The following is a 27,906-nucleotide window of genomic DNA, read 5'->3' on the forward strand; positions in this document are numbered from 1 at the left end:
TTCAGTTTCCATTTGTCCTTTTTATTCATCAAAACAGTCGTTGACTGTGTGTCCACACACACACACACACATCAGGCTCCATCGTCACAGTATTTCTAGTCAAAGTCGGACTTCCTGTGGAGTCGGCGGTCCGTCTCTACATGACGTGTACATCAGAAACAGGCCAACCGTTTAAAGTCAACAAAAACAAAAAGAGTTACAGGTTTATGTTAAATTCACCAGCAGATGTGGAGTCTACAGTCTGTTAAAGGAGGCGGATTCAGGCCCACGACGCACAAACTCTACAGAGGACGGAGACGTCAACACGGCGGCGGACAAACGCCACGCTGCCACCGTCGACTCGCCCTGACACAAAGTGAAGAAAACAAAAACTAAAAGCAACACAAAACTGTTTACTCTAAGAAAAACAAAAGTTAAAGGTCACCTGACACGGAGCCTCGAGGCCCGAATTATTAAACAGAAGAAACTAAAAAAAAGCCAGAGACACAAACACATCTGACACTCAGGCTGTTTATGTCAATCACCCTGGCTTTTCCCCGCCCACTTTCATTCTAATTAATTAATCAGTCAACCGCCCATCGACCAATCAGTGCAGAGCTGGGTGGAGTCAGACAGACAGGTGTGTTCATAAAGAGCTCAAACAGCCACAGAACTGGACTAAAGCAGGTTTCACAGATTCACCAAACCACGAGGATGCATGCACACATTCAGCAGACGGAGGCGCTTCACACTCAACCAGGCGGAAGGTTTTTAGAGTTTCACGGTCTAGAAACAGCTTCTTCGAGTTGGAGGTTGAATTCAGATGGCACTAAGGTGAAGGTCAAAGGTCAAAGTCTAGAAGGGAAGGGACACGCGCTCCTCTGCGGACGTCAACAGTAACACGTTAACTCGAGTCGACGCTGCCTTTTGTCCGTTTTCAGGGACCAGCTGCTTTGTTCTTATTTTAACTGCCCTTCATGACGTCTCAAGTGAGAAGAGACGCACAAAAGGGACGAAGATCGGTCGAAATCCGATCACATCTGACAGAAGCGCAGACAAATCTGAGCGAGCAGGACAAAACCACGGTATGTTTATGATGCATTGCCATGACGACCAGACAAGCTGCAGGATGGACTGGCTGCTGCCGTCGGTCTGTGTCTAAACGCACTGATGCTCTGAGAAGCTTCAGCGTCATGACTTCACATCATAAACACGGAAGGTTTAGTTTTGACCCTCGTGTATTTTCTCTTTTTGTACGTGTTTGATGGAAGGTGGAGCATCCACACGACCACGACAACGCATTTCCAGTCAAACCAAACACGACAGCAGCTCATTGCACCTTCACATTTATAGGACAAAACTCAAAGCACATGATCAGAGGCTTTGAATGGATCTGACTCCATTATGTAAACAGGAATATGTTTTATTACTCCAGCTGACGTGGTTACATGGAGCATTCTGCTACATTAATACATGTTAAATCAGATCAACACATCCAGTCTGGACCGGATTACTGTACACACATGACAGAAACAGTGCACTTCACTTCAGCAGATCATTTTTACCCTTTAAATTAAAAAAAAAAAAAAAAAAGACAATAGAAAGCCTCGACATGCAAACATTTGCCATTTCTTCCATTTCATTTTCCACTTTTTGCAGATGTTTTAGATATTCCATAAAACTGTTTAACGTATTAACTGCATTATGACCAGTTTATTAGTTGTGAAATTGACGTTGTAGCTTGGGAGACCAAACAGAGAAAATGAATCGGTGATTAATGATGTAATAAATGAGCTGCTGTTATGTTTGGTTCATCTGAAAGTAAGAAAAAAAAAAAAGGACAAACATCTGCAGTGACTAAACAGAAGAGAGCGGAAACCTCGTATTTCCATCAGATTGACAGACAAACAAAAACAGACTGAAACTGGAGATACAAGGCTTCCACACATCGTGTTTTTGGGACAGATGCTCGTCTGCTGCTGCTATGGCAACCAGTGACCTTTGACCTTCCCTGTCGCCACAATAATAAACACTGAGGAGCTACGTTTTCAACCCAACATGCTAAGGTGAACGTGATTAACCACTAAAAATGCCAAGAAATGACTGAAGACGGACGATGCTAACATTTAGCTTTTGGAAATCACTGCTGTAACAGGTTTAATCTGAAGGTAAAGACACTGTTAGCTTGTTGTTGGTTAGACGTGTTGGTTAGCCATGTAGCAAGACATTTAGTAACTGTAGATTAGCATATTTTGCCTTCACAGAGACTGGTGAAATGCAGATTGTAGATTATACTAATCGGCAGAAGATCTAAACGCTGTTAGCCAATTAGTCAGACCACTTACAGGCTAATTAGCAAGACATTTGGTTGTATTTTATCACAGAGCACATTTAGCCAAGCAAGTTGACTTAAGCAAACATTAGCAGGTTGTTGACAGGCTAATTAGCATGATGATTCCAACAGGCTTATCCTGCCTGGTACACCGTTTGTAGTCTCATTAGCACCAAAGGGATGAGCTAATTAGCAGACATTTGATAGTCAGGACAACTGCAGTTGAACTTACAACTTTTCAGCCAAATGCTTTCTTTGCTTAGTGACTCCTCAGTGTTGATGCCAAGCTTTATTATTGACTCAGGCTTCTCAGTAGTTGCTTGGAGGTTAATTAGCGTCAGGCTTACGAGTTATTAGCCCAGTCATCTAAGCTGCGTTATGGCTACTCGTAAAAATGTATTTCCTTAAAGTTTCAAGGACAACTGCGATGTCTACGCCTGTTTATCTGGCTGTTGTTTAGCTAATTAGACAGTCTGCAGATTAACTGGTAACTATTAATTTATTAAAATTAGCCAGTTGCTACTATTCATGCATTTTAGCTAATGTGTCTGTTAGTAGGACAGTCATGACTGATGTTGTCTAATTTGTCTCCAGTTTGTAGCCTGACTGTAGATTAACAACAGCCAGCTCAGAAGCTGATATTAGGCTAATTATCTGTGCTTTTGGTGATAAATTCTTTGTGTGCTCGTTAGATGGTAGTGTTTGGTTTGTTAGCTTGACAGTTTTCATGGCTAATGTTCTTTTTTAACCCATCAGGAACACAGATGGACCGTTTTTAGCCAAATTATGTCAAGATGTACAAGCAAGTAGTTAATGCTAACGGTTTCTGTTGGCTAATTCGAAACCTGCTGCTAGTATTTTAGCAACATTTTTATGGCTAATTATTGGCTAATTGACACACTGCCTGCAGACCGGTCGCTAAGGGCATAGGCTAACTGCTGGATGCTAGTTAGCGGCTGTTAGGTGTGTTAGCTTAGCGCGGTGATGGGCGGTGATTCTGCTCAGGTGTTGTAAAGGAATGATGCAGGAAGTTGTAGTTAATCTCTTTCATAAACAAAAATGGTGCTAACTCGGTCCTGTTCACACTGGAATCATCGGGTTTCTTCCACGTTGGAGGTCTCGATTAGCTTCCTGTCGGCGTCGCTGCTTCCAATGGGCTTCATCGCCTCAGAGCGGAGGAGTAGAAGAGGAGGAGGTCGGGGGGCATGGGGGCATGGGGGGTGGGGTGGGTCTGGAGGTGGGGGGATCTGGAGGTCAGGGCTGTCAATTCAGACACATCAGTCCCTTCTGACCTTCCTGTTCCTGGGAGATCTCCGCAGAACGTCATCCTCCAACTTCTGACAAGAGAAGAAGAAAAGTTAGACCTGTTGAATTATGCATCAGCTGTTTTCAAACCAGTCGAGTCTAAAAAAGCCAAACAGCAAACGTACAGTACAGGCCAAAAGTTTGGACACACCTTCTCATTCTTCGCATTTTCTTTATTTTCATGACTATTTTCATTGTAGATTCTCACTGAAGGCATCAAAACTATGAATGAACACATGTGGAATTATGTACTTAACAAAAAAGTGTGAAATAACTGAAAACATCTCTTATATTCTAGTTTCTTCAAAGTATCCACCCTTAGCTCTGATGACTGCCTTGCACACCCTTGGCATTCTCTTGATGAGCTTCCAGAGGTAGTCACCTGAAATGGTTTCCACTTCATAGCTGTGCCTTGTCAGGGTTACTTAGTGGAATTTCTTGCCTTATTGATGGGGTTGGGACCATCAGTTGTGTTGTGCAGAAGTCAGGTTGATGCACAGCTGACAGCCCTATTGGACAACTGTTAGAATGCATATTATGGCGAGAACCAATCAGCTAAGTAAAGACAAACGAGTGACCATCATTACTTTAAGAAATGAAAGTCAGTCAGTCTAGAAAATTTCAAAAACTTTGAATGTGTCCCCAAGTGCAGTCGCAAAAACCATCAAGCGCTCCAACGAAACTGGCTCACATGAGGACCGCCCCAGGAAAGGAAGACCAAGAGTCACCTCTGATGCTGAAGATAAGTTCATCTGAGTCACCAGCCTCAGAAATCACAAATTAACAGCAGCTCAGATTAGAGACCAGATGAATACCACACAGAGCTCTAGCAGCAGACACATCTCTACAACAACTGTTAAGAGGAGACTGCGTGAATCAGGCCTTCATGGTCAAACAGCTGCTAGGAAACCACTGCTCAGGAGAGGCAACAAACACAAGAGATTTATTTGGGCCAAGAAACCCAAGGAATGGACATTAGACCAGTGGAAATCTGTGCTTTGGTCTGATGAGTCCAAATTTGAGATCTTTGGATCCAACCGCCGTGTCTTTGTGTGACACAGAAAAGGTGAACGGATGGATGCTACATGCCTGGTTTGCTGGTGACGCTGTTGGGGATTTATTCAAGATTGAAGGCAACCTGAATCAGCATGGCTACCACAGCATCCTGAAGTGACATGCCATTCCATCCGGTTTGCGTTTAGTTGGACCATCATTTATGTTTCAACAGGACAATGACCCCAAACACACCTCCAGGCTGTGTGAGGGATATTTGACCAAGAAGGAGAGTGATGGAGTGCTGCGCCAGATGACCTGGCCTCCACAGTCACCGGACCTGAACCCAATCGAGATGGTTTGGGGTGAGCTGGACCGCAGAGTGAAGGCAAAAGGGCCAACAAGTGCTAAGCATCTCTGGGAACTTCTTCAAGACTGTTAGGAAACCATTTCAGGTGACTACCTCTGGAAGCTCATCAAGAGAATGCCAAGAGTGTGCAAAACAGTCATCAGAGCTAAGGGTGGCTACTTTGAAGAAACTAGAATATAAGAGATGTTTTCAGTTATTTCACACTTTTTTGTTAAGTACATAATTCCACATGTGTTCATTCATAGTTTTGATGCCTTCAGTGAGAATCTACAATGAAAATAGTCATGAAAATAAAGAAAATGCAAAGAATGAGAAGGTGTGTCCAAACTTTTGGCCTGTACTGTACTCCCAACGTGATCGTAACAGTTTCGTTCAGGTCTTTACGATCAGATCGAATAAATGTTTGTGGCTTTGGTGTCAAATAATGTCACAGAAAACTGTTCTGTTCTAATTTTGCAAACATTATGTTCTAAAGTTCTAACTCTACGTTGGTGGAATGTTCTGACCATGAACAAGCATGTAGAACAAACAAACAAACAAACAAACAAACAAACAAAATCTGCCTTCATCAACTTCAACCAAATGTCTCTACAGTTTAAAGCATTCAAAGGACCCAAACTCCTGAACCGTCCTCTACATTTATTATGATCTAAACTTAACCTGAACTGAAATAAGAAGGAACATGGACACAAAGATCCACACAATCTCAAATGTTCAAACACAGGTTAAAGAGTTGAACGTTTATTTCTATCTCAAAGTTTCCTTCTAAACATTTACAAATGTTTTTCATATTATACTGTATACGATATTAAAAAAAAAGTCCAGGTCTTCTGTTTTGCTAGAAAACACTGTTTTCAGCCTTTATTACATATACTAATGATAATTAATGGACAGATATTGAAAGTGAAGTTCTTCCTGAAAAAAAGGTGCAAAAGAATTGACAAAAAAGAGGGTTTCTGACACTTACTACAAAAACAACATCAAGAACCTAAAGAACCTAATTCTGATTGATTGAATCTGACTGACTGGTGTGACTGTAAAACCAACAGTTCCCCCTGGAATTAATCAAGTATTCAGATTCCCATTGTCATTTACTTAGATAATTATTGATCGACTAATGGAGAAGGTTTTACTTTTATATTTTTGCTTTTCTTGGGTCTCACCTCCTCAGCTGCTTCCTCCTTCTCGTCCTCCTCTTCGTCTTTCTCAGGCGTTTCCTCCTCTCCTTCGCTCTTCTCCTCCTCCTCTTCCTCTGGAGCTGAAACAGATCAGATCAGTCAGACCTGAAGGACACATGGGGGGGTTGGGGGTGGGGGTTTATCCCGTCTGTTTGATCCATCGTCTACCTGGACTGCTCTTCTCGGCCTCCTCGGCCTCTTCAGCCTCCTCCGCCTTCTCCTCTTCCTCCTCCTCCTCTTCCTCCTCCTTCACGTCGGGCTGAGGTTCGTCTGTCTTCTTGTATTCTGCCGCCGGCGTGGCTGCGCTCTTCTTCTGTTAAAACAATAATGAACACTCAGAACTATCGAAAAACAAGTTAAATAGGAAAACAGACAAAAATTAAACGTGCCAACGACCGTCGACTGTTGATATAGAACGGAGGATTCAGACGTATATTAGTTCAGGTTCTACATTCAGACCAATAAATAATAAAACAACCGATAAAAAATGACAAATACAAAGCTTTTCTATGTTTTACAGTGAAAAAACGTAAAGATTACATCATGAAAATGTTTACATCAACATCGTCTTGTAAATATTCAAAATGGAAAAACTGACTTCCTCTGTCAGAATCCAGAGGGATACATTTGATCATATTTAGGACAAATGGATCAAGTTTGCATCCTCTTGCCACCCAGAATTTGAAACCCTCCTCTAAAAATGTACTCTTTTTTTATCATCTCCCTGTATTTTTTTCTTTGTTTTATGTTTTTCTGCATTAACATGAGTACTGTTTAAAGAACCCAGAGGTTTTGTAACACTAGGATTCTTTTTAAGTGAGAAATACCAAAACTGTAAGCACCTGATTCATGTTTTTTGTTTTTTTACACGCATTTATAAAATAAGAAATATGAAAAGAATTCTAATAGATAAAATATGTATGAATGGTAATGTTGAAGATATTTTGTAATTTTTTCCAAAACAAAAATGAAAAAAAAAAAAAGAAAGAAAGAAAATGTTTACATCTACAAACTATCCATAAAAAACCTTTGAAGAACATGAACAGGCAGAGACCACTTCAATACACAGCCTGTGGAATGACAATAAAACCTATTCTATTCTATTCTATTCTACTTTAAGTCCAGATCAATGTGGGATAAATTCAACAGACTCTAAACTAATTCTGTTCAGTTTTTTGGAGCTGGATGGAATTTGTGACATTTTTAAGCATGAATGAAGACGATGAGGACTTATTCACTACAGCGTCTGGTGTTTATATAACGTCTGACTCCAGTAAACAGAGGAAACAGACGAACAGCTGATTGTAACCCTGTCCTTTCACAGATGAACTAAACACACACCACATACACCCACATGACACCAAAGCAGATTCTGGAGATTTGACGTCCAATGCAAACTCTGCCAACGCCTCCTCTTCTCAGTTTTAGTCTTTATTGGTTGTTGTCAAACCAGCCCAGAGGTGCAGTAGTGCCACCTACTGGACTGATTCTACATTCCCATTCAGCCAGTGTTAGCGTCTGTGACCCCTGGAGGCAGAGCTGGACAACTTCTAATATACAGTAGAACCCCTGGACTAATAATAATAATAATAATGGATTAGATTTATATAGCACTTTAATTTGCTTCACCTGTCTAACAGCGCTTCTGTTTTAAAAACCATTAAAAGGATTTTCAGGTGTTTTTATGGGGGCTGGAAGTCACGGGTACAAATTCTTAGCCATCCTTGTTTTTTCAGTTTCTTGTTCATTTTAATGCCTGGTCCAACTAAAGGTCCATTTGTTTGGACAAATACAATGATAACAAAAATAGCTCATAGTAGTTTAATTTCAGAGCTGATATCTATCCATTTAACATGTTTTCTTGATAAAAACCAAAATCACTTCAGTTCTTACATCAATATCCATATCATTATACTGACAAAAATAGACAAAAGAAAACATGGAATGAATAAAAGCACTGTTTTAGTCACATAACACGCACACAGGAGTTAAAACTGGATTACATAACCACTGTTTTTGATGACTTTGGATGGTCTAATAATTTTTTCCGCAACTGTATATTTCAATTCATTTCAATGGTGAAAACTGATTTGAAAAACAAGTAAAAATCACAGAAAGAGCTCAGTAATGAATCAAATTAAACTTGCACTGCCAGGTTTTACTGTACGATTATTCTTTCAGGTTTTGTTTTCTGAAAATCATGAAAAATGCAAAAATCACCAAACTGAAATCATTTCCTGGAGGCTTATTTCTCCAGATGTGTATGGGTTCTTCTCTGAAACTGGGTTTATTTTAGTATCTGTCACTTTTCCACCTTTTTAGACCCAATAATAAAAAGGTAAATGTAGACATACTTCCCCCCAGGATGGACCTAATGATGACCTCAGATAAATGATCCATCCCATAATTAATGAATTTATAATCAAATATTGGATCTAAAAATAGGACCCAAATATGGACATTAAATCGCCGTAGGTGTCAGTGCATTAGATGTGTAAACATGTATGTAAACGGTCTTCTATATACTCTAAATACAGACACTGTGTTCAATGTGTGGATCCTAGTGGTTTTCTAATCCACACATGTGGGTTTTTCATCAGTCTCATTCCAGGTTTGGTGTGGAACCCATCGTGTCCACTGGTGTTACATGTGGAACAGGAACATTTAAACATAAATAAATCATGAGTGATTTTGCAACAGTGGTCATTTTTATTTAACACTCTGCCTTGAATAATTAGATTCCCAAAATGTACCTGTGAGAGAATAAAGAGATATAAAAAAATAAATAAAAAATAGTAGTGTGTAATTTTCGTGTCCTTTTGACCGTGTTACGTGCAAATTTTTGTATTAAATATAATGTAAAATAATATAAAAATGTGTTTTATCTGAAAAGTAGTTTCTCTTTTATCTCAGTATTTTTTTTTTTCAAATGGACCCAAAGTGCTTCCAAACCTGCTTCATAACATTAGTCTACATCTGATTTGAATTTCTAGCCCCATGTCCTGTTTTTAGACCAGTTTCATAGAAGCACCCACACAGAGGAGTGTTTCAGTAAAGACAGTATATTTTATATCCATAAACAGCTGATTATAACTGTATTGTATTGTAACTGCATTTTTGGGTCATATTCTCCAGCTTTACCTCCAGCTCAGACGTCGTTGTTTGGTTCCTATTGAACCGGTCTGATTACATTAACACTGACCCACCCGTCGTCCACAGTGGGTTCTACTCTACAGAACCAGAACCACAGACACAGCCACACCACACAAACCACTGAAGCGTCTACACTACGACCATCAGTCACCGAGGCCGAAGCTCCGGATCCACGGCGCCGTGGACGTCCGCTGTCTGTCAACTCGTCCTGTAAACTGTTGAGACTCAACTGACCCTGAGCCGAGCCCGACGACCTCTGTGGACGGTCACACATAGGCGTCACCACGGCAACAGGAGGCATGACGACCAACTAAGGTCACATCCAAGGTTCATTCATTCAATGTAGCATATGAACGAAATGTGTCCTCAGGTCGCAGTAATAAGATAACAGGATAAAAAAAAACAAAACAGTAAAAATATCTAAAAAACAGCCATAAAAAACACATTCATATGTAAAACAGAGTCAAATCTGCACATTGAACTGTAACCGCTGCTCTCTTTGTCCATATGAGGCCTTTAGTTACCTCTGAAACACATCACATGACCTGCAGATGGAGCTCATCAGAACGGAATCAGAAAAATCACCATAAAAGCAGAATTTAATAGAGACGACGTCCACGCCCTTCTGAACGGGTCATGTGACAGAGGCTGCTCAGGTCAAAGGTCAGTGAATGCAGCATTGGTGATTCTAAAAGTGTGTTAAATTAAAGCCTTCATTTGAATGTATTGGACATGTCCCTCTGTAGTTAACTTTTGGACATCAGTTCTCAATACCCTATCAGAAACCGTTCCTCACCGAATTGAGCCCAATCCCCAGACTGGTCTTTTTGGCATTGCTCCAGATTCAGAGCTCCCTAAACCCATACTCAACTTCCTGGCCTTTGCTTCTTTACTAGCGTGATGGGCTATTTCACTAAAGTGCACAGATCCAGCTCCTCCGTCCTGTTCTCATTGGCTCAGAGACATGATGTCCTGCATGAATCTAGAGAAGATCAGATACACTGTTCAGGGATCAGAGACTAAATTCAGCAAAAATATGGCACCCCTTTTTGGTATTTTATGAGAAATCAACAACAATAATCTCTGAGTAGCTGCCCCCTCTTTCAATTAAAAAAAAAAAATTAATGTATTATTTTTTTTATTATTTTTTTTTTATTGTCCGTTTTTGTTTTTTATATTGTTCTTTTACACTGCACTTATTAAAGCTGTTTAAACATGGTTGTTAATATTTTTTTATAATTTCCATCCCATCTTTTCATACATTTTTTCAGTGGTTGTTTGTATCTGTTCATGTTTGAGTGGGTTATGTGTTGTGTCATGGGTGGATGTTGTTCAGAAAATCAAAAATCTCCTTCTTTTATAGTGAATAATTTATTCATGATCTGTTATTCATAAAAAGACCTTTGAAAGAAAGTCTTCATTTGGGAAACAGACCATCTAAAACAGGGGTGTCAAACATACGGCCTGTGGGCTAAAACCGTCTGCTGAATGGTCCAATCTGGCCCACGGGATGGATGTGAAACACAACAAGAATGACACTGATGATACTAACAGTTAAGGATGTCCACAACATTTTAGTTCATGTTTACTCTAACATTTGACCAATATTCTGCCTGTTATTTAATGTTTTGTGCATTTGTAGATCCACTGTGATCTGTAAATTAAAATGTACATGTGGAAGTGATAAACAGAGGCAGAATATTGGTAAAATTACATGTATTTTTCTTAAGAAATTTCAGGTTGTTCATGTGATTCACTTTTTTTCATGATGAATGACAGTTTGTAGATTTAAACATTTTCATCATCTAATTTTACTTTTTTCACTCTAAAACAGAGAAGACTCAACTTCATTCATATGTAATTGTATTAATATTTCAGTGGTTTGGTTGTATATGACCCTAGAACTAAAATTAAGTAAAGCATCAAACCCAACTAAAACAACAACAGGTTGTTTTATTGTGAAAAGCTGCTGTTCAGTTTTAATCAGCTGCAGCTTCATCTCAAGTCTTTTCAGTCAAAATCCTTCTATTTTTCATGTTATTCAGTGTTTTGTTGTTGGTTAAATTTGCATTAGTTCTGCAGAAACATCAGTTATATGGGAAATTTCAACATTTTCATAATTTATTTTTGTTTTTCTTGCACTAAAGCATAGATACATTTGTAGTTGTCATGATCTCTATGTTATTCTGGTATTATTTTACTGGTCTGACCCACTTTAGATGGAACTGGTCTGTATGTGGAACCTGAACTAAGATGCATTTGACAGCCCTGCTCTAACCCTGTGTGTGTGTGTTGCGGTTACCTTGCCAGTGCAGCAGAAGACGATGATGAGGACGAGTGGTAAAGCCACAGTGAGGACGTAGACGACCCAGAGCCATGGACGTTCCTCTGCAGCGTTCAGCATCTGAGTGGCCAGACCGGGCTACGACAACAAAAAACAACAACAAATAAAAAGGGCTGTTCCACCAAAAACCACAAAACACACACAAGACTGTCAAAGTCATTTTAGTTCAGGTCCCACATTCAGACCAATATGATGTCCAGTGGGTCAGAACCAGTCAAATAACTTCATAATTCTATAAATAAAAGTGGAAGTATAACAATATTCTGCCTCAGCTTTTATAACGTACAGATCACAATGGATCAACAAAGGCATGAAATATTTAACAACAGGCTGAATATTGGTACAATTACACTGACTTTTCTTTACAAAATGTCAGTTTGTTCATGTTATTCTCATTTTTCAAAGTGTTCATGATGTAATTTTACCTTTTTCACAATAAGACACAGATGAAAGTTTGTATTTGTCAGTATTTATAGGTTGTTCTGTTCTTATTTGACTGGTCCGACCCCTTTGAGTTCGTATTGGTCTGAATGTGGGACCTGAACTGAACCTGAGTTCGACGTCCCTGCCTTAAACGGAGGGAAACCCCTGTGTTGAAGGTACAGGAGGCTCCACCCACCTCAGCGGCACCCTCTGCTGCCTTCTTCAGGCCCCAGCCGTCCGTGGCCCAGCGCTCAGCCGTGTTACGGTCGTTCGTGATGAAGAAGTTGTCGAAGAAGATGTCGGAGGTCATGGACCACAGCTCCAGACCCACGGCGCTGAACGGCGTCATCTTGTACGGGTGGAGGTCCTCGAAGAACGCTGGGTTGGGGATCTTCCTGGGTTTCCAGACACCCTGAGGACGGAGACCAGCAGGTCAGTTACACCTGATCCACAGCGGATTTAACCCTTTAAGGACTAACAACAGAACAGGCAGGCCTACATTTATTATGTTTATGCAAAAAATGTCTTATTTTTGTCAATTATACTGCACATTTTTTCAGGGAAACCTTAACTTTCACTATATGTCCATTAATTATCATTATTACATGTAACAAATGCTTAAAACAGTGTGCTACAGGAAAACTGAACAAAACTGACTTTCATCATTTATTATGAAAAACTGAATGTTTTCTAAACTAAATGTAAATGCTTTCATCTATTTTCCATGTGTTCGAACATTGTAGTTGTTCTAGATCATTGACTGTCCATGTTCTTGTTCTTTTTGGTTCTTTGGTGTCATTTGGATACTTTTGACAGTCTGTTCACATTGTGTCTAGTTTTAGACAGAGCCCCTCATTTCACTGACAAAAACATCCATCATCTGATTCAAATTCAGACACTGCATCTGTTTATGACCCGGATAGATCTGCATAGAGATTTACACATATATACAGCCATTTAGAGAAGATTTACAGATCAAATACAACTATCAATAAACTATACAAACCACAAAAATACAGAGAAAAACAGTGAAAAAAGGTGAAGCCCCCCAGCACAACTCAACAAAAAAGCAGCAAAACACGAGTAGAACACTCCAACAGTACTATGACTATTATATACAATTATTTACAGGAGTTCACCATGAAAACCTCACTAAAACACTGCTCAAAGTCATAAAATCTTCCATTTCCCTCTCTCACTGACTGCACTCTGTTGCTCTAAGCTCCACCCACTTCCACCCCTCCCCCTCAGCTAATGCAGACCCCTACCTTAATGTGTTCTAGACCAATAGAAACAACCCAACCTCAGATAAAAGATGACATTTGACTGTTGTCAATAGTACAAATGGACATTTCAACGTCCTCCTAAAAGAATTAAAGGAGCTTTGAACATTCTGAATGTGGGAGGGGCTTCGTGGCTCACCTGGTAGTTGGGGTTGTCAATCATGGGCGGCTTCCACTTGCCCTTGTAGTTGGGGTTGTCAATCATTGGGCGTTTCCATTCGCCGCAGCCGGGCGCCGTCTCACAGGCAGGGTTGGGGACCTGAGGGGCCTCCCACTCTCCGTCCATGTCCTCGTCCCTGATGGACGCAGTCACATGATCAGGCAAAGACCCAATCAGGATGGAGTGTGAGATGAACTCAGATGTTCAGTTTAATCAGTTTTATGTTCATCTGCGTGTATGTACGTGTAAGTGGACGCAGTTTAAGAGTTCATTTACGTTTCAGTTTTAACCAGATTAATGTGGAACCACTTTAACAACATGAATGAAGGTCTGAGGTTGGATTAAAGGATGGTGTAAGTGTGCATCTGTAGGTGGACCGCCCAGTACACAGCCAGTACATGCCCAGTGGACTGCCCAGTACGCACCAGTCCTCAGGTTTGACGGCGTCGGGGTCTCCTGTGTACTCGGGCTCGTCATCCAACCAACCGTCTGGTTTCACAGCGTCTTCATCTGGAATCTGAGCAGGAGCGTCTTCATCCCTGAACAGAAGAAAACAATGAATCTACCTCAAACATCACACACTGGACATGTGGCATCAGGAGGAAAATGGAATGTGCTGGTGAGATGTAAAGATCTGAGGATTTAAAATATGTGTTAAAGCTTCAGGTTTAGAGTTCAAAGACCTTTGGGTTTTAACCCAAAAAAAAAAAAAAAAAAATCAGATGGACGCTGAAACACCCAGGAAAGAAGAGAGATGATCTGAGAATGATAATAGATGCACTGACGGAGGAGAAGGAGGAGGAGGAGATGAGGGAGGAGAAGGAGGAGAAGGAGGAGAAGAAGAAGAAGAGGGAGGAGGAGGGGGGAGGGAAGGGAGGAGAAGAAGAGGAGGGAAGGAGGAGGAGGAGAAGAAGGAGGAGTCTGTTATGTGATGCTGCAGAAACATTTTTTGTTTCCTTAGACAAAAGTTGTTTTAATTTTCATAAACTAATTAAAGCTGTGACTTTTCTGAAGGTAAATCTTTCTACATTGTCTTTAAACTGACAGAATCTAAAACAGTTTATAAAAACAGTTTTCATGGACTAATGACAGAACCACAGAAGTCCATGACCAGAGGTTTATGGAACAGGGTCTTAGTTCAGAACCTACTGGACCTTTAAAGGCGGCCATACACCGTGCGATTATTTCTATCGTTGCACGCAGCTCCATCTCAAACTGTGTGAATCAATCGTAAAGTCAGGCTCACGATTCATGTTCTCACACTGTACGGACCGATGCTCGTACACGACCTGACTGCTCACACTGTAGGACCATACACCAGAGGACGCACGACACATTCGTGTTGTATCTGGAAATACAACGTTAAAATACCAAGGAATCCGAAGTGCATAGACAATTGTGTATTGGCATGAGTCACGAAATGGTAGTGCTAAATAAAAACCAATGAGCCGCTTTGGCAATATGCGCCATTATCTGCAGGGAATCAAAAAGAAGGAAAGACGACAACGTGTTTGGTGCAGGAATTGGTTGTCCTGATGTGGACAGTATGGGCTGTCAATCCTACAGCAAAGGGAACTAGAGGGAAGCTGCAAAAGCTAAACTGCACTAGGCCAATAGCCAGCTACTGTTAGCTTGTACGCTACTGTACGCTTCTGTGTTCCCGCATGCACAGTGTGAGAATTTGAGGCACATCAGCTCGTGGCACTGCTTTGACAGTGTGATACCCTCACGAGGAGCGAGCAGGATTTCAAACAGCTCTGTTTTCCTTGCGAACACACGATTGCTGATCGTGAGGTGGTCGTGAGGTGCTAATCGCTTCTCCTTACCCCATGTACACTGCACGAAGCACGACACACGATTAGAGGCACATCTGGCCCGATCCCAGAAAGAGTCGCACGAGTGAGAAATCGTCTCTAAAATCGCACAGTGTATGGCCGCCTTAACTCCTACAACTAAGACCAAACACACTGTGTTCAAAATCCAAACGTAAACCTGAGGACGCCTCTACGTCTGCAGTTTCATCACAGATAGAATTCAGGCAGACCAGCTCTGAGGTCAGACATGAGGACACGGTCAGAGTCCAGTCCTAATATTAGCTTCTACTGTCATTTAACCTGCGAGGTCCATGGCGACAGACGACTCACCAGTCCTCGGGTTTGGCGGCGTCCGGGTCCTGGATCTTGGGTCTCTCGTCCCAGTCCTCAGGTTTGTGGTCGTCGGGGTCCTCGATCTCAGCAGGGGGGTTGACTGGGGGGGTCATGTCTGTCAGCAGACTGCCGCTGTTCACCACCGTCTGATCCACCAGAACTTCGAAGGTGTTGTCAGGGTTCACCACTGGGGGGCGACAAACACAGACGGTCAACAGCACATCAACAACAACCACCTTAGTCCTGTCTGTTGTAGTTTATAATATGTCAAAATGCAAAGAGTATTTTAACATTTTTTACTTGTTGTCCAACGTGTAATTGTAGAGTTGTGTATTTTAACCCTCGTCTTGTACTTGTCTGTGTTCAGGTATTTTAAATTCAGAATAAACATTTTTTTTTTTACTACTTTTAGGGTGATAATCTAACATCTGTCCAGTTACTGCAGACGAAAAACAGCCAGTCTGATTCTGGAGCATTTACAGCAAAGTGAACTGAGGTACAATGTCCCTGTTAAATAAACCAATAAGTAAAAATAATGTTCATAAAATAATAAAAACACAGCAAAAATAATTATGATTATTATTAATAATATTAATAATAATGTTCAACAAGTTGTCTCCATGGAGACCGTTGATGCCGTCTCACCCAGTGTGTACAGATGCGTCTTCTTGTCGGTGTAGTACGTCCTCAGGTCGGCGTCGGGCTTCTTGGCGTGTTTCTCTTCAAACTCTCCTGTTTTTGGGTTCTGGTGTCTGAAGATGAAGTGCAGTTTGTAATCTTCTCCACATTTATCTGGTCCAAACATGATGGTGTATGGAGTCTTATCCACAAACTGGTCCTGTACAAACACAAACCACAGGAAACCATACCTCTACATTATCATTCAGTTTGTGTCTGTAGATCAGCTCTATCAGGTCTAATTCTACATCTGTGTTCGTGTCTGTAGATCAGCTCTATCAGGTCAAATTCTACGTCTGTGTCTGTAGATCAGCTCTATCAGGTCTAATTCTTCGTCTGTTTGTGTCAGACTGACCAGGTTGAGTTCAGGCGTCTGCGTCAACAGTTTGACATAAGCTCCTCCACAGTCGATGCCCGACTGGAAGTTCACCTCGTACCTGAAAACACAAATGAATCCAAACCCTGAAGATGAAGCATAAAAACAGAAGGATGAAGAAGAGGAGGAGGAGGACAAGGGCTCTTACTGGATGATGAGGGGGGTGGAGTCAAAGGTGAAAGGTCGCAGCAGCTGGGCGGAGATAGCATGATGTTTAGCCCGAGACTTCAGAACCAGACCTTTATCACCAGGAAGTTTACTGTCCTTCATCTCCTCCACGGCCCATTTACCTGAAGAGGAAGAGGAGGACGAAGAAGAAGAAGAAGGAGGAGAAGGAGAAGAAGAAGTAGGAGAAGGGGGAGGAGGAGGAGAAGAAGGAGGAAAAGAAGAAGGAAAAGGAGAAGAAGATCATCATCATCACCTCTTTTCTAAACCCTTTCAGATCCAGGTTTTTATTCCGTCACCTCCACATTGCTCCTTATTTTATGGATAATTTCAGTGTAAATAAATACATTTTTATCAGTTTCATATTTTATATAAAAAATAAATCCTGTCGTCATTGATAAATAGACAGTGTTTGTTCTTAGAATTCAGTCTTTTTTTTAACAGTTCATTGATGAACTGATGCTGAGACTGGATCAATAAACACTGAAAACCAGTCAGTCTTTCCTGCTGTCTGAACGTCCTCCTGATCCACCTTTACTCCATCTTCTGAAACATTCCATCTACAAAAACATTCCATCTATGGAAACATTCGTTTGGACTTTTCGCGTCACAGTTTACATTCAGTTTATTGTTACATCTGACTGTTTTGTCTGAATTTTCTACCATTTCTGTTTTTTTTAATTCTTCTATTTTATTACATACAGTCTGTTTGCTCGTGTTCCATTTTTATTTTTCGATTCTATTTTTACTGTCTCATGCTGCTCTACTACAGTTTTATCATTATTATTTTTTTGTACTGTGTGTGTGTTCAGTTCTTACCGTCGTACTTTGCGATCTCCTCGTCGGCGTCGTCCTTCTTGGCGCTGGACACGACCCACCTGAAACCGACACAGACCAGGATCAGACCGGTCTAGAACCCCCAGACCACCTGACAGGGGTCATGGAGAGTCCTGGACTACATTCACAAGGACCGGATTATCATGATTCTATGTTATTTTAATTGATTATCATTTACTGATACATAAAACTGATTGATTGGTGATGACACAAAGTATAAACACTGACTTTTCTGGACTCTATCTTCTAATGTTTGTTAACGTTCCATTGACTCCAGTCCAGGTTTATCCTTTGGTTTCTGAGGTTCAGGTGTTTAGTTTGTAATATTTTCCTTAGTTAGATGTTACTTAGATGTTTTATTTTAGTTTCCACATTCAGACCAATATGATCTGAAGTGGATCAAAACCAGTAAAAGAATAACAATGAAATATTTAAATTATATTATGAAAACGTTTACATCTACAAGCCGTCCTTTAAAAATGTGAACATGAACCTGAAACCCTTCATTTCCTGAGGGTTCTGACAAAGGAATCAAAGTTCTATCTAATCTACTTCAGAAAAATAAGTGTAATTTTAATAATATTCTGCCTCAGTTAATCATTTCCACATAACGTACAGATGACAGTAAATCTACAAATACATGAAACATTTAATAACAGACAGAAAACTGGTCCAATTACACTGATTTATATGAAGGTTGGTCATATTTGTTCAGGTTATTCACAGTTTTTGTGAAAAAATAGTTTGTCAATATTTACATGTAATTTGACTTTTTTTAAACACCAAAACAAAGAAAAATTTGTATTTGTGATTATTTATAGGTTATTTTAATACAGGGTGTTTTCTCTTTATCCAAATGAAAATTAAAGACTTTTTCTAAACTGATATCCCCCCCCCAGACCTTGACTTTATGTACTTTAATACTATGTCATCATCATCATCATTATTACATCAGATAAAACTGGGTTTTTTTTAAGCGGACCAGAGGTGTATATGTTACAGAAACTGATGTTGTTTATTGTTTATTCTAGTGCAATGTTTGTTTGTTGTTGGTCATTTAGTTTTCTTACTGCTGCTTATTAATATTACTTCATTATAATTATCAGTTCTGATATTATTAAACTCTACACAAACACACACTGTACATACTGTATAATTACTTTCATTAATATTATTACTGTTTTATTATTTAATTTCACTAGTACTTTCTAATGTGCTCTTGCCTGTTTATCACTACTGTTCTTCATATTTTTCTGGTAATATTTCTGTTACATGTACTTTCATAGTTGTGCTCTGACTGGAACCTTAATTTCCTGAGGGATCAATAAAGTTCTATATGATCTAATCTAATCTACTCTAAACCCAGAGTACTGGACCCATAAATGTAGAATGTGATGTTCTGGTTCTGTCCCTGATCGTGTCCTCACCCGTCCAGTGTCCCTCTGTCAAAAGACTCAGCGAAGAAGTGTTCCCCCATGGGCTCCGGAGCTTTATACGTCACCTGGACACAAACAGAAGGACATGTCCAACCAAACCATCAGAGCTAATGACACGACGTCAAACCAAACATCTGGACCTCCAACATCCTACTGGTGAATTTAATCCTTCCTCCTCCTCGTTTTACCTTTGGTGCTGGTGGACTTTTCGGTGTGGGCGGGGCTTCGTCCTGTAAATCCCCTTCAGGCTCCTCCTCCTCGTCTCCGACCAGGCCCGGGTCCAGCTCGTCCTCCACGTCCACGTCGTCTCCCAAGTCGTCCACCAGGTCCTCGGTCTGAGCGACGGGGGCCAAAGTGAGGACGAGCAGGCCTGCCGCCAGAAGAACACACAACCCGACCCTCTGATCCATAATCTGAGGAAACAGAACAGAACCAGACCCTCTGATCCATAATCTGAGGAAACAGAACAGAACCAGACCCTCTGATCCATAATCTGAGGAAACAGAACAGAACCAGACCCTCTGATCCATAATCTGAGGAAACAGAACAGAACCAGACCCTCTGATCCATAATCTGAGGAAACAGAACAGAACCAGACCCTCTGATCCATAATCTGCAGAACCAGAACAGAACCAGACCCTCTGATCCATAATCTGAGGAAACAGAACAGAACCAGACCCTCTGATCCATAATCTGAGGAAACAGAACAGAACCAGACCCTCTGATCCATAATCTGAGGAAACAGAACAGAACCAGACCCTCTGATCCATAATCTGCAGGAAGAGAACAGAACCAGACCCTCTGATCCATAATCTGCAGAACCAGAACAGAACCAGACCCTCTGATCCATAATCTGCAGGAAGAGAACAGAACCAGACCCTCTGATCCATAATCTGCGGGAACAGAACAGAACCAGACCCTCTGATCCATAATCTGCAGAACCAGAACAGAACCAGACCCTCTGATCCATAATCTGCAGAACCAGAACAGAACCAGACCCTCTGATCCATAATCTGCGGGAACAGAACAGAACCAGACCCTCTGATCCATAATCTGCGGGAACAGAACAGAACCAGACCCTCTGATCCATAATCTGAATAAACAGAACAGAACCAGACCCTCTGATCCATAATCTGACTAAACAGAACAGAACCAGACCCTCTGATCCATAATCTGACTAAACAGAACAGAACCAGACCCTCTGATCCATAATCTGAATAAACAGAACAGAATCAGACCCTGTGATCTGTAATCTGAGGAACCAGAACATAAGCATCTTCTATGAGTCCATGTGACCTGATGGACGTTAAACTGAACCAAAATCATGTTATACTGTTTCTCTTCCTGCCTTTGAGAGGTAAAATTCTACTTTTCTGTTGTTTTGTGGAATAAATCAGATTTAAATTAAATTATTTATTGTCTAATTGTAAATTAATGTTCATTTTTCTGTTATTATTGAAGTAAAAATTCCAATTTTCTGTCTATTTTGTTTGTTTTTAAGTCATATCATCAGATCATTTTGTTTTTTTTACTAGAATAAGAATCACATCTCATCTTCTCTGCTCTTCTATGGGAATAACTGCCCCCCCCCCTTTACTCCACCCCACAGGGTTCAACAGGATGAAGACACCGTTTCACCTCCGTCTCTCACAGGACGCCTATAAACAGTATAAATAACACAAACTACGCGTCCATCCTTCCATGGTTCATCGCCATGGAGACGCAGCAGCACCCAGAGGACGCTCATGTTGTCCTTAATGAGATTACACCCCCAAGGATTAACGTCAGCACCCCACAACACATCTACTGACACAAACACCGAGCCTGTGGAGACACATACGGGTCATTAAACACAACACTGGAGCGCTCACATTCCCTACGTTACACAAACTATCCACAGACTTAAACCAAAACTAGAAACCAACATAAACTGGTGAAAAAGCATCGATACCACCATAAAGAGTTTCCTTTTTCAGATGTTTTTTTTTTAATGGGATTAAGAGTTTTTTGATGGGATTAAGAGTTTTCTGTGGAATAAAAGCAATTTTTAATGGATTAAAATTAAAGTTTTCTGTCTGTTATAGAGTAGAAATCTGTTTTCAGTTTTTGTTGTATAAATACATCACAACATTCTTGCCATTTCTAAAATGAAGCCACTTCTTCTGGTCTTTTATGGCATAAAATCCAAACTTCATGTTTTCTATGTGGATTAAATTCACATTTACGTCTTTATAATAGCACCAAAATGACTTTTTTCTGCTTTTATGGTGTAAAAATGTGCTCCATTCTGCTCTACATCCATGAACTGAACTGGGGAAAAGTTCTGACTTGTGGGGAATCTGGTGTTGAATCGTCCATAAATAAACCAACCGGTCTAACGCCAACACGTCCAGTTCATTAGTCAGTTTATTATTATGGCGTCATTAATTCTTCTGTGTTCATCTATTTAATGTAGATTTAGTTTTTGCGAAGCGCAGAGTGTTAACCACAGACCAGACCACACCAGGGGATAATCTGATTAACCTGCTCAGGATTAGCATGCCTGGCTAACAGCCGACCGCCGCCATTAGCTGCTAAACGTTAGCTTAGCATTGCATCCAAATCTCCACGTGGCGCTGGAGGAAATTAATGACAGAGAAGAAGATGACAACACTTCTGACTGGCTGAAGAGTAAAAAAATGATGCATTTACTGTCAAATGGGTGAGTTCAGCTCATAATGTTTATTATCTCCAGAAGTCTGTTTACATGAACATACTGCAGCGTTTAAGCTTCTATTCCTCCACAAATGAAATCTCATGTTGTGAATAAAAACTGTTCAGATTATTTATGATGATTACATTTTCACCAAAAATTAGAGACTGTGGATCCTCCTGTAAAATGTACCTTTTTCACTGCAAATACTTATAATTTAAGGTTTTTCATTATCCTCTATTTCTCTATTATTATTATTATTATTATTATTATTAGTAGTAGTAGTAGTAGTAGTATTAGTATTATTACCTTGTTACTAATTTAGTTTGTGCCAGAAGAACAAAAAACATAAGTTTTAAAGTTTTTAGAACCTTCATCATATAATCTCTGAACGAACACAAATTCAACCTGTACATATTTGTGGTAAAAACATCACTAAAACACCACGTAAGAACAGGTCAGTCATCTGTGAAATGACAAGGCTGATCTATCTGTGCATCTACAATCATCATGACCATATGTGTATGAAAAACCTGGAGCAGATTATATTCAACAGCCAAGACGGTCAAACATAAAGACAACTAGAACACTGGTCTAAGAGTAGCAAACCTACAGAACCAAGTTTGAGTCACTGATAAATGTAAATTCAGTCTAAATGCTGTGTTTTTTCCTCTAGTTTCACACATGCTAAATGATAACAGCCTCCAGCTGAACTCCAGCAAAACTGAGACCCTCATCATTGCCCCGGATAGTGCAATCCCAGGGATCAAACATCACCTTGGAGACCTGAGTTCCTCGGTAAAGACAAAACTGAGGAATCTGGGTGTCATCTTTGACCAGGACATGTCTTTAGAATTCTACTCCAAACACCTAGTCAAAAACTGTTTCTTCCACCTACGCAACATCTCCAAACTCAGATCTATGGTGTCCACAAATGAGCTCGAGATGATCGTTCACGCTTTCGTATCTTCTCGCTTAGACTACTGCAACAGCCTGTTTACATGCTTAAACAAGAAGGAGCTGGCCCGTCTACAGTTTGTCCAGAACTCTGCTGCCAGGCTCCTGACCCGCACAAACAGGAGAACCCACATCACTCCCATCCTTAAATCTCTCCACTGGCTCCTGTTCTATATCGTCTTCATTTCAAAATTCTTGTGCTAACTTTCCGGGCCCTACATGGCCAGGCCCCTGCATACATTGCTTCTCTGATCCAGCCCTACAGCTCGACTCGTAGCTTGAGGTCTTCAGGACAGCACCTGCTGATGGTTCCACGGACCTGTTCTAGCACACGCGGTGACAGGTCTTTTAAAGCTGTGACACCACGTCTATGGAATGACCTGCCTCTACACCTACGGTCCATGGACTCTGTAGAGAACTTTAAGAAACACCTCCAAACCCTCCTGTTCACAAAGGCTTTTTAGTCTCCCACCTGACCCAGGACCACCACAGACTGACTACACTCTATGTATTCATCATAACATACTCCATGTGTCATCCCCCCCCCCCAGTCTCTCTATATCTCTATTGCTCTCTCTTTTCTCCTCCTTTACTCTCTCTCTCTCTCTTTAACCCCAACTGGTCAAGGCAGACAGCCATCCTTCAGGAGTCTGGGTCTGCTCGAGGTTTCTGCTGTTAAAGGGAAGTTTTTCCTCGCCACTGTCACCAATCACAAGTGTTTGCTCCTGAAGGATTCTGTTGGGTCTCTGTAAACTTAATTTGATTCTGATTTGAATTGATAAAGCACTTTGTGACTCTGTCTGTGAAAAGTGCTCTATAAATAAAATTTACTTTACTTTACTTTACATACAGTCTATGTCTAAATGTGAAATATGTGAATTAATGATAGAACAGGTTTGTGTCAGAGCAAAAACACAGTCTGTTTGTTAAATACATAGACTTTACAGGTTCGATTTAAGCGGAATATTTATAAATTTACTGGATAAATGGACATAAACTAATATATTTGTGGAATAACACTTTGAATGTACTTTGAAAACAACAGACAAACAGCACTGTGGTCATTTGTTTCCAACTCGTCTTATTAAAATATGTCAGATTTAACACTTTTAATCTGAGGCAGAGAATGTGTTAAACCATTGTCGACCAGTGAGTTCAGTCCGCACGATACGTTTATGGACCAGGTTTCAGACTCATCCATGTGTTTTAGAGTCCGTTTGATGATAAAGTCCAGTTTAGTGCATTTAGTTCTGAACTTAATGTTCTTCATCTGAATGATGTGGGCTGATCTGATTGGCCGATAAACCCACATCCTGTCCTAATTGGTCCAGTGAAACTAGCTGAAGCAGCCATTTCAGATCCAGACCGTCAGCTCCATCAGGTCTGGAGACGGTTAATCTACAGTCTGTTAATCTGATAGAACGGAGTCGAGGCCCGAGGACATCTGCTGCTCAGACTCATATGAAGACGCCGAGCTCAGATTATCAGAAAAACGCCAATGATGAGAAACCAGAGACACAAACGACCATGTCATGAGGAGGCAGTGAATGCACCCTGGCTTCCACTGCTCCACTCCACTCTGGTCCTCATTCAACCCATTAGATGTTTGTCTGTAAAATGTCACTTTTATGTCGACTCATGTTTCTTGAAGCCACAAATATCCTGTTTGGTTCAAAGACACTGATGTTACAGTCACAGAGGAGAAATATTCACATTTAAGAGGAAGGAAAAGTCCGAAAATTATCACTTTTCTATTAAAAAACTTTTAAATTGATGAAATAATAGCGGCAAAGATATTATATTTTACATAATTAAATCTAGTCCTGCCTGTGGCCATCAGACTGTTTAATTTGACCGTATAATCACATAATTATAATTACACAACTATATGTTTGTACACACACATACATATATACATATATATGTATATATGTGTGTGTGTGTGTGTGTGTCTTAATTATTACATTGCTAATATATTGTCGAGTACAAACTGCTGTTGTAATTGTGTTTTAATGTGTGTATTTAGTGTGTATACATATATACATACATTTAAGGGCTGTCAAAATTAATGCATTAACACTGATTAATCCATCATCATGATTAATCTAATTAAACACTTCAATCGTTTGACATCACTAATATATTTTACTTTTTTTAATATTGATCATTTCTTTGCTGCTACTTAACGAAGCATGGGCTTAATAAAGTATTCTGATTACTTTTCCCTTCTAACAGGTTTCACATTGTCTCTAAACACCAACTCGTACAAGGACAACAGTCAAATATTCAAGAACCCAATGGGAATGTTTGGACAGCTGCTGAAACATTAACGCTGGACACATCAAAGGACGATGGCTCCAACAGCACTTATTATTACTGGAGTTACAGTCGTCTGTTCCAAAAACTGATTATACTTTATAATAACAGTTTATAACACTAACAGCATCAGTGAGAAGAGTATGTCTGTGTTTGTTTAAGACACTTTACAAACACAGTCACAATAAAAGGTCCAAAAATTATGCAAAAATGCAGAGTTAACAGTCAACCACAAAACCATCCCAAGTCCATAGACAAGCATGAGGTCAGTGAACGCACCAGCAGACAGACAGGAAGAACAGGTTACTGTTTAACACCGGTAGAGTATCAACAATGAGCCAAGTGGATCAGCTGGACCGACCAGAGCCAAACCCTTCACATGTACCACCCAACACAAAACACAGGCTGAAGAAGGGAAAACCTGCTTTAACAGCATGTTAGATTATTAATGCATTTTACTTCAGTTTGAGGCAGACGTACAAAAACAGGTGAGGATGTTCCCACATAATCTATCGCACGTCACTGTATTTTCATTACATTTACTACCATATTTGTGGACAAATATTTGCTAAAGCAGATAAACGGAAAACAAAACTGGCTAAAAGGGTTCACTTTGGACCAAATAGATTTCGGAAAAAGGACTTTTTTTTTTTTTTTAGCTTCTTTGATTAGATTTTTTGTCTTAGATTAGAATCAAAAACAGCTCGGCCTTTCTTTCCCAGTCTAAAGGGAAGACAAATTAAATTATGGGATATGAGCTTTATCTTATTTAACTGGTAAAAACTGAGGGATTCATTCCTCACTGAGTTCTAAAAGACAATCGGTCCAACTGTAAAACCTACTTAGTCCTCTTCAGCCAATAAATCAGAAGGTGTTTTAATGTCTGATTAAACCCAGATCAGGTTTAACAGGTAAAAATGCCCATGTTACAATCCCTTCCCTCTGGCGAAAAGAAACCACATATATTCACACACATGACATCCAGCCAACAGGCCTAAAGCTAAACGAAGCTGGAGTTTGTACAACATGTACATTATGAAGACAGACTGATTAGTTTACTTCTGTATTTGTTGTTGCATATTTTAGGTTGAAGTCAGTCATGATGTTGTGGAAAAAAATGATGCAAAATAAAGAAATGATCACAAATTTCCTTTAAAGAAGTAAAAGAAATGGGGTGTTGGATGTCTGTAAAAATGAAAGTGAAATAAAAGTAGGAAAGGCCAAGCTCTTCTTCAGTCCAATAACAGATATTTGGTGATTTCCACATCAACCCTTTAGTCCAGGGCTGTCAAAGTCAGTTTAATTCAGGTTCCACATTCAGACCAATATGATCTAAAGTTAAATAATAGTGAAAAAGTGCAATTATTTTGTGACAATGTTTTCATCTACAAAATATTCTTTAAAAAATGTGAACATGAACAACTTTAAGTTTCTTAAGAAAAACAAGGGCAAATTTACCGATATTCTGCCTCAGTTTATTGGCATGTATCCAAGACAACAATAATAATAATACTAATACTAATAATAATAATAACAACAATAACAACAACAAAAGACATGCCGGGGAAGCCAAAAACCAAAGTGGTTTATCGTGGGCCGCCCCAAAGACTTGAAATAAAATAAAAAAAATATTTGCAGTGTCTAATAATGACATACAACCATAAGTGAACAAAATTAACTAAATGAAGGAAATAAGTCTCAGTTTATCATTTCCACATGTGCATTATAACGTACAGATCACAGTGGAACTACAAATACACAGAACATTTAATAACAGACACAATAATGGTCCAATTAGACATTTCATGTTGTTCATTTTTGGTCAGTTTATTCACATTTTCTGTGATAGTTTGTAAATGTAAAAATGTTCACTTATTTACACTACAACAAAGGTACAAATCTGGAGTTGTCATTATTATTTACATGATATTCTGATGGTATTTGGTTCTGATCCATTTCAGAACACATTATTCTGGATGTGGAGCCTGAACTAACATTATTTTAACATCTTAGATAGTTAATATGTTCAGTGTAATTTTTGTATTTCACCAACTCCTGTCACGGGCCGGACTGGACCGTTTCCTGGCCCGGTTCTGGACCCGGGCCCGTATGTTGGACCCCCCTGCTTTAGTCCTTCAGTCTCCGACGCCTCCAGGTTCAACTCCGGCTAATTTAACTAGCCTAGCTTCACTTCAACAACTACACAGCTGCAGAAACCAGCGGCAACACTGGGTCACTTTGTTTAACTTTACAGAGAAGACACAAGCGGAGTGTTTCCGTCACCTGAATTCTCCAAAATGAACCGGAACTGCCCCGTTTTTCATGTGTTCATTAAACGTCAACGTGCTAACTAGCTGTTAGCTGCTAGCTAAGTGGCTAGCGCAGTTCACCTGTGGTTAATTAGCATCAGTTAGCCTCACGGGGCGATGCTAACAGCACGCACACCACACTTTAGCTGCTGTATTATTAGTATCTCTGAGTCTACCCGGGTAAAAGGCACACCGGCAACACAGCCCTCTGAAAAGACTCCACTTAGTGCGTGTTTTTCAGTCATAAATGTGCTTTTCTGGCGCATTCACTCACCTCCTCCGGCTCTCCGTGTGACCGCCTGGGAACTACTGAGGAGGATCACGTGGGGCTTTGGGAAAGAAAACCCGCCTTTCCCCACCGCTGATTGGTCAACTCGGATAACTGTTCGACGTTTCCTGTCAACTGTCAACCGCTGATTGGCCGAAATTAAATCTCAGTCAACCTGGGTAGTGCCCGCCCCCTGGAGCTGAAC

General features: G+C 40.2%; 1 protein-coding gene across 6 annotated transcripts; it reads right to left on the bottom strand.

Annotated features, from left to right (window-relative positions):
* canx (calnexin) lies at positions 1–27,821 on the bottom strand. Of its 6 annotated transcripts, none has more exons than XM_030146241.1 (16): positions 27,708–27,821; positions 19,348–19,572; positions 19,151–19,224; positions 17,706–17,764; positions 16,870–17,011; positions 16,701–16,782; positions 16,313–16,505; positions 15,665–15,854; positions 13,946–14,059; positions 13,500–13,656; positions 12,274–12,489; positions 11,613–11,732; positions 9,462–9,566; positions 6,326–6,467; positions 6,143–6,237; positions 1–3,648 (listed from the first exon to the last, which is right to left on the bottom strand). In XM_030146241.1, the coding sequence occupies exons 2-16, from the start codon at positions 19,567–19,569 to the stop codon at positions 3,589–3,591; spliced, it is 1,971 nt and encodes a 656-aa protein (XP_030002101.1). In that variant the 5' UTR covers positions 19,570–19,572; positions 27,708–27,821; the 3' UTR covers positions 1–3,588. The 6 variants fall into 6 exon arrangements, with proteins under 6 accessions (XP_030002101.1, XP_030002102.1, XP_030002100.1 ...); XM_030146242.1 differs by having other exon boundaries at positions 1–3,645; positions 6,326–6,470; XM_030146240.1 differs by having other exon boundaries at positions 6,326–6,470.
* Positions 27,822–27,906: the final 85 nt, after the last annotated feature.

The sequence above is a fragment of the Sphaeramia orbicularis genome, chromosome 10 (genome assembly GCF_902148855.1).
Source record: "Sphaeramia orbicularis chromosome 10, fSphaOr1.1, whole genome shotgun sequence".
Lineage (NCBI taxonomy): Eukaryota > Metazoa > Chordata > Actinopteri > Kurtiformes > Apogonidae > Sphaeramia > Sphaeramia orbicularis.

Bases quoted from the DNA above. Each gene is read 5' to 3' on its own strand.
- canx (XM_030146240.1), bottom strand. From the start codon at position 19,569: ATGGATCAGAGGGTCGGGTTGTGTGTTCTTCTGGCGGCAGGCCTGCTC. The intron at 17,765-19,150 runs GTGAGGACACGA...TGTCGGTTTCAG, and splicing joins GACAGAGGGACACTGGACGG to GTGGGTCGTGTCCAGCGCCA. The intron at 15,855-16,312 runs GTGAGACGGCAT...GTCGCCCCCCAG, and splicing joins GACGCATCTGTACACACTGG to TGGTGAACCCTGACAACACC.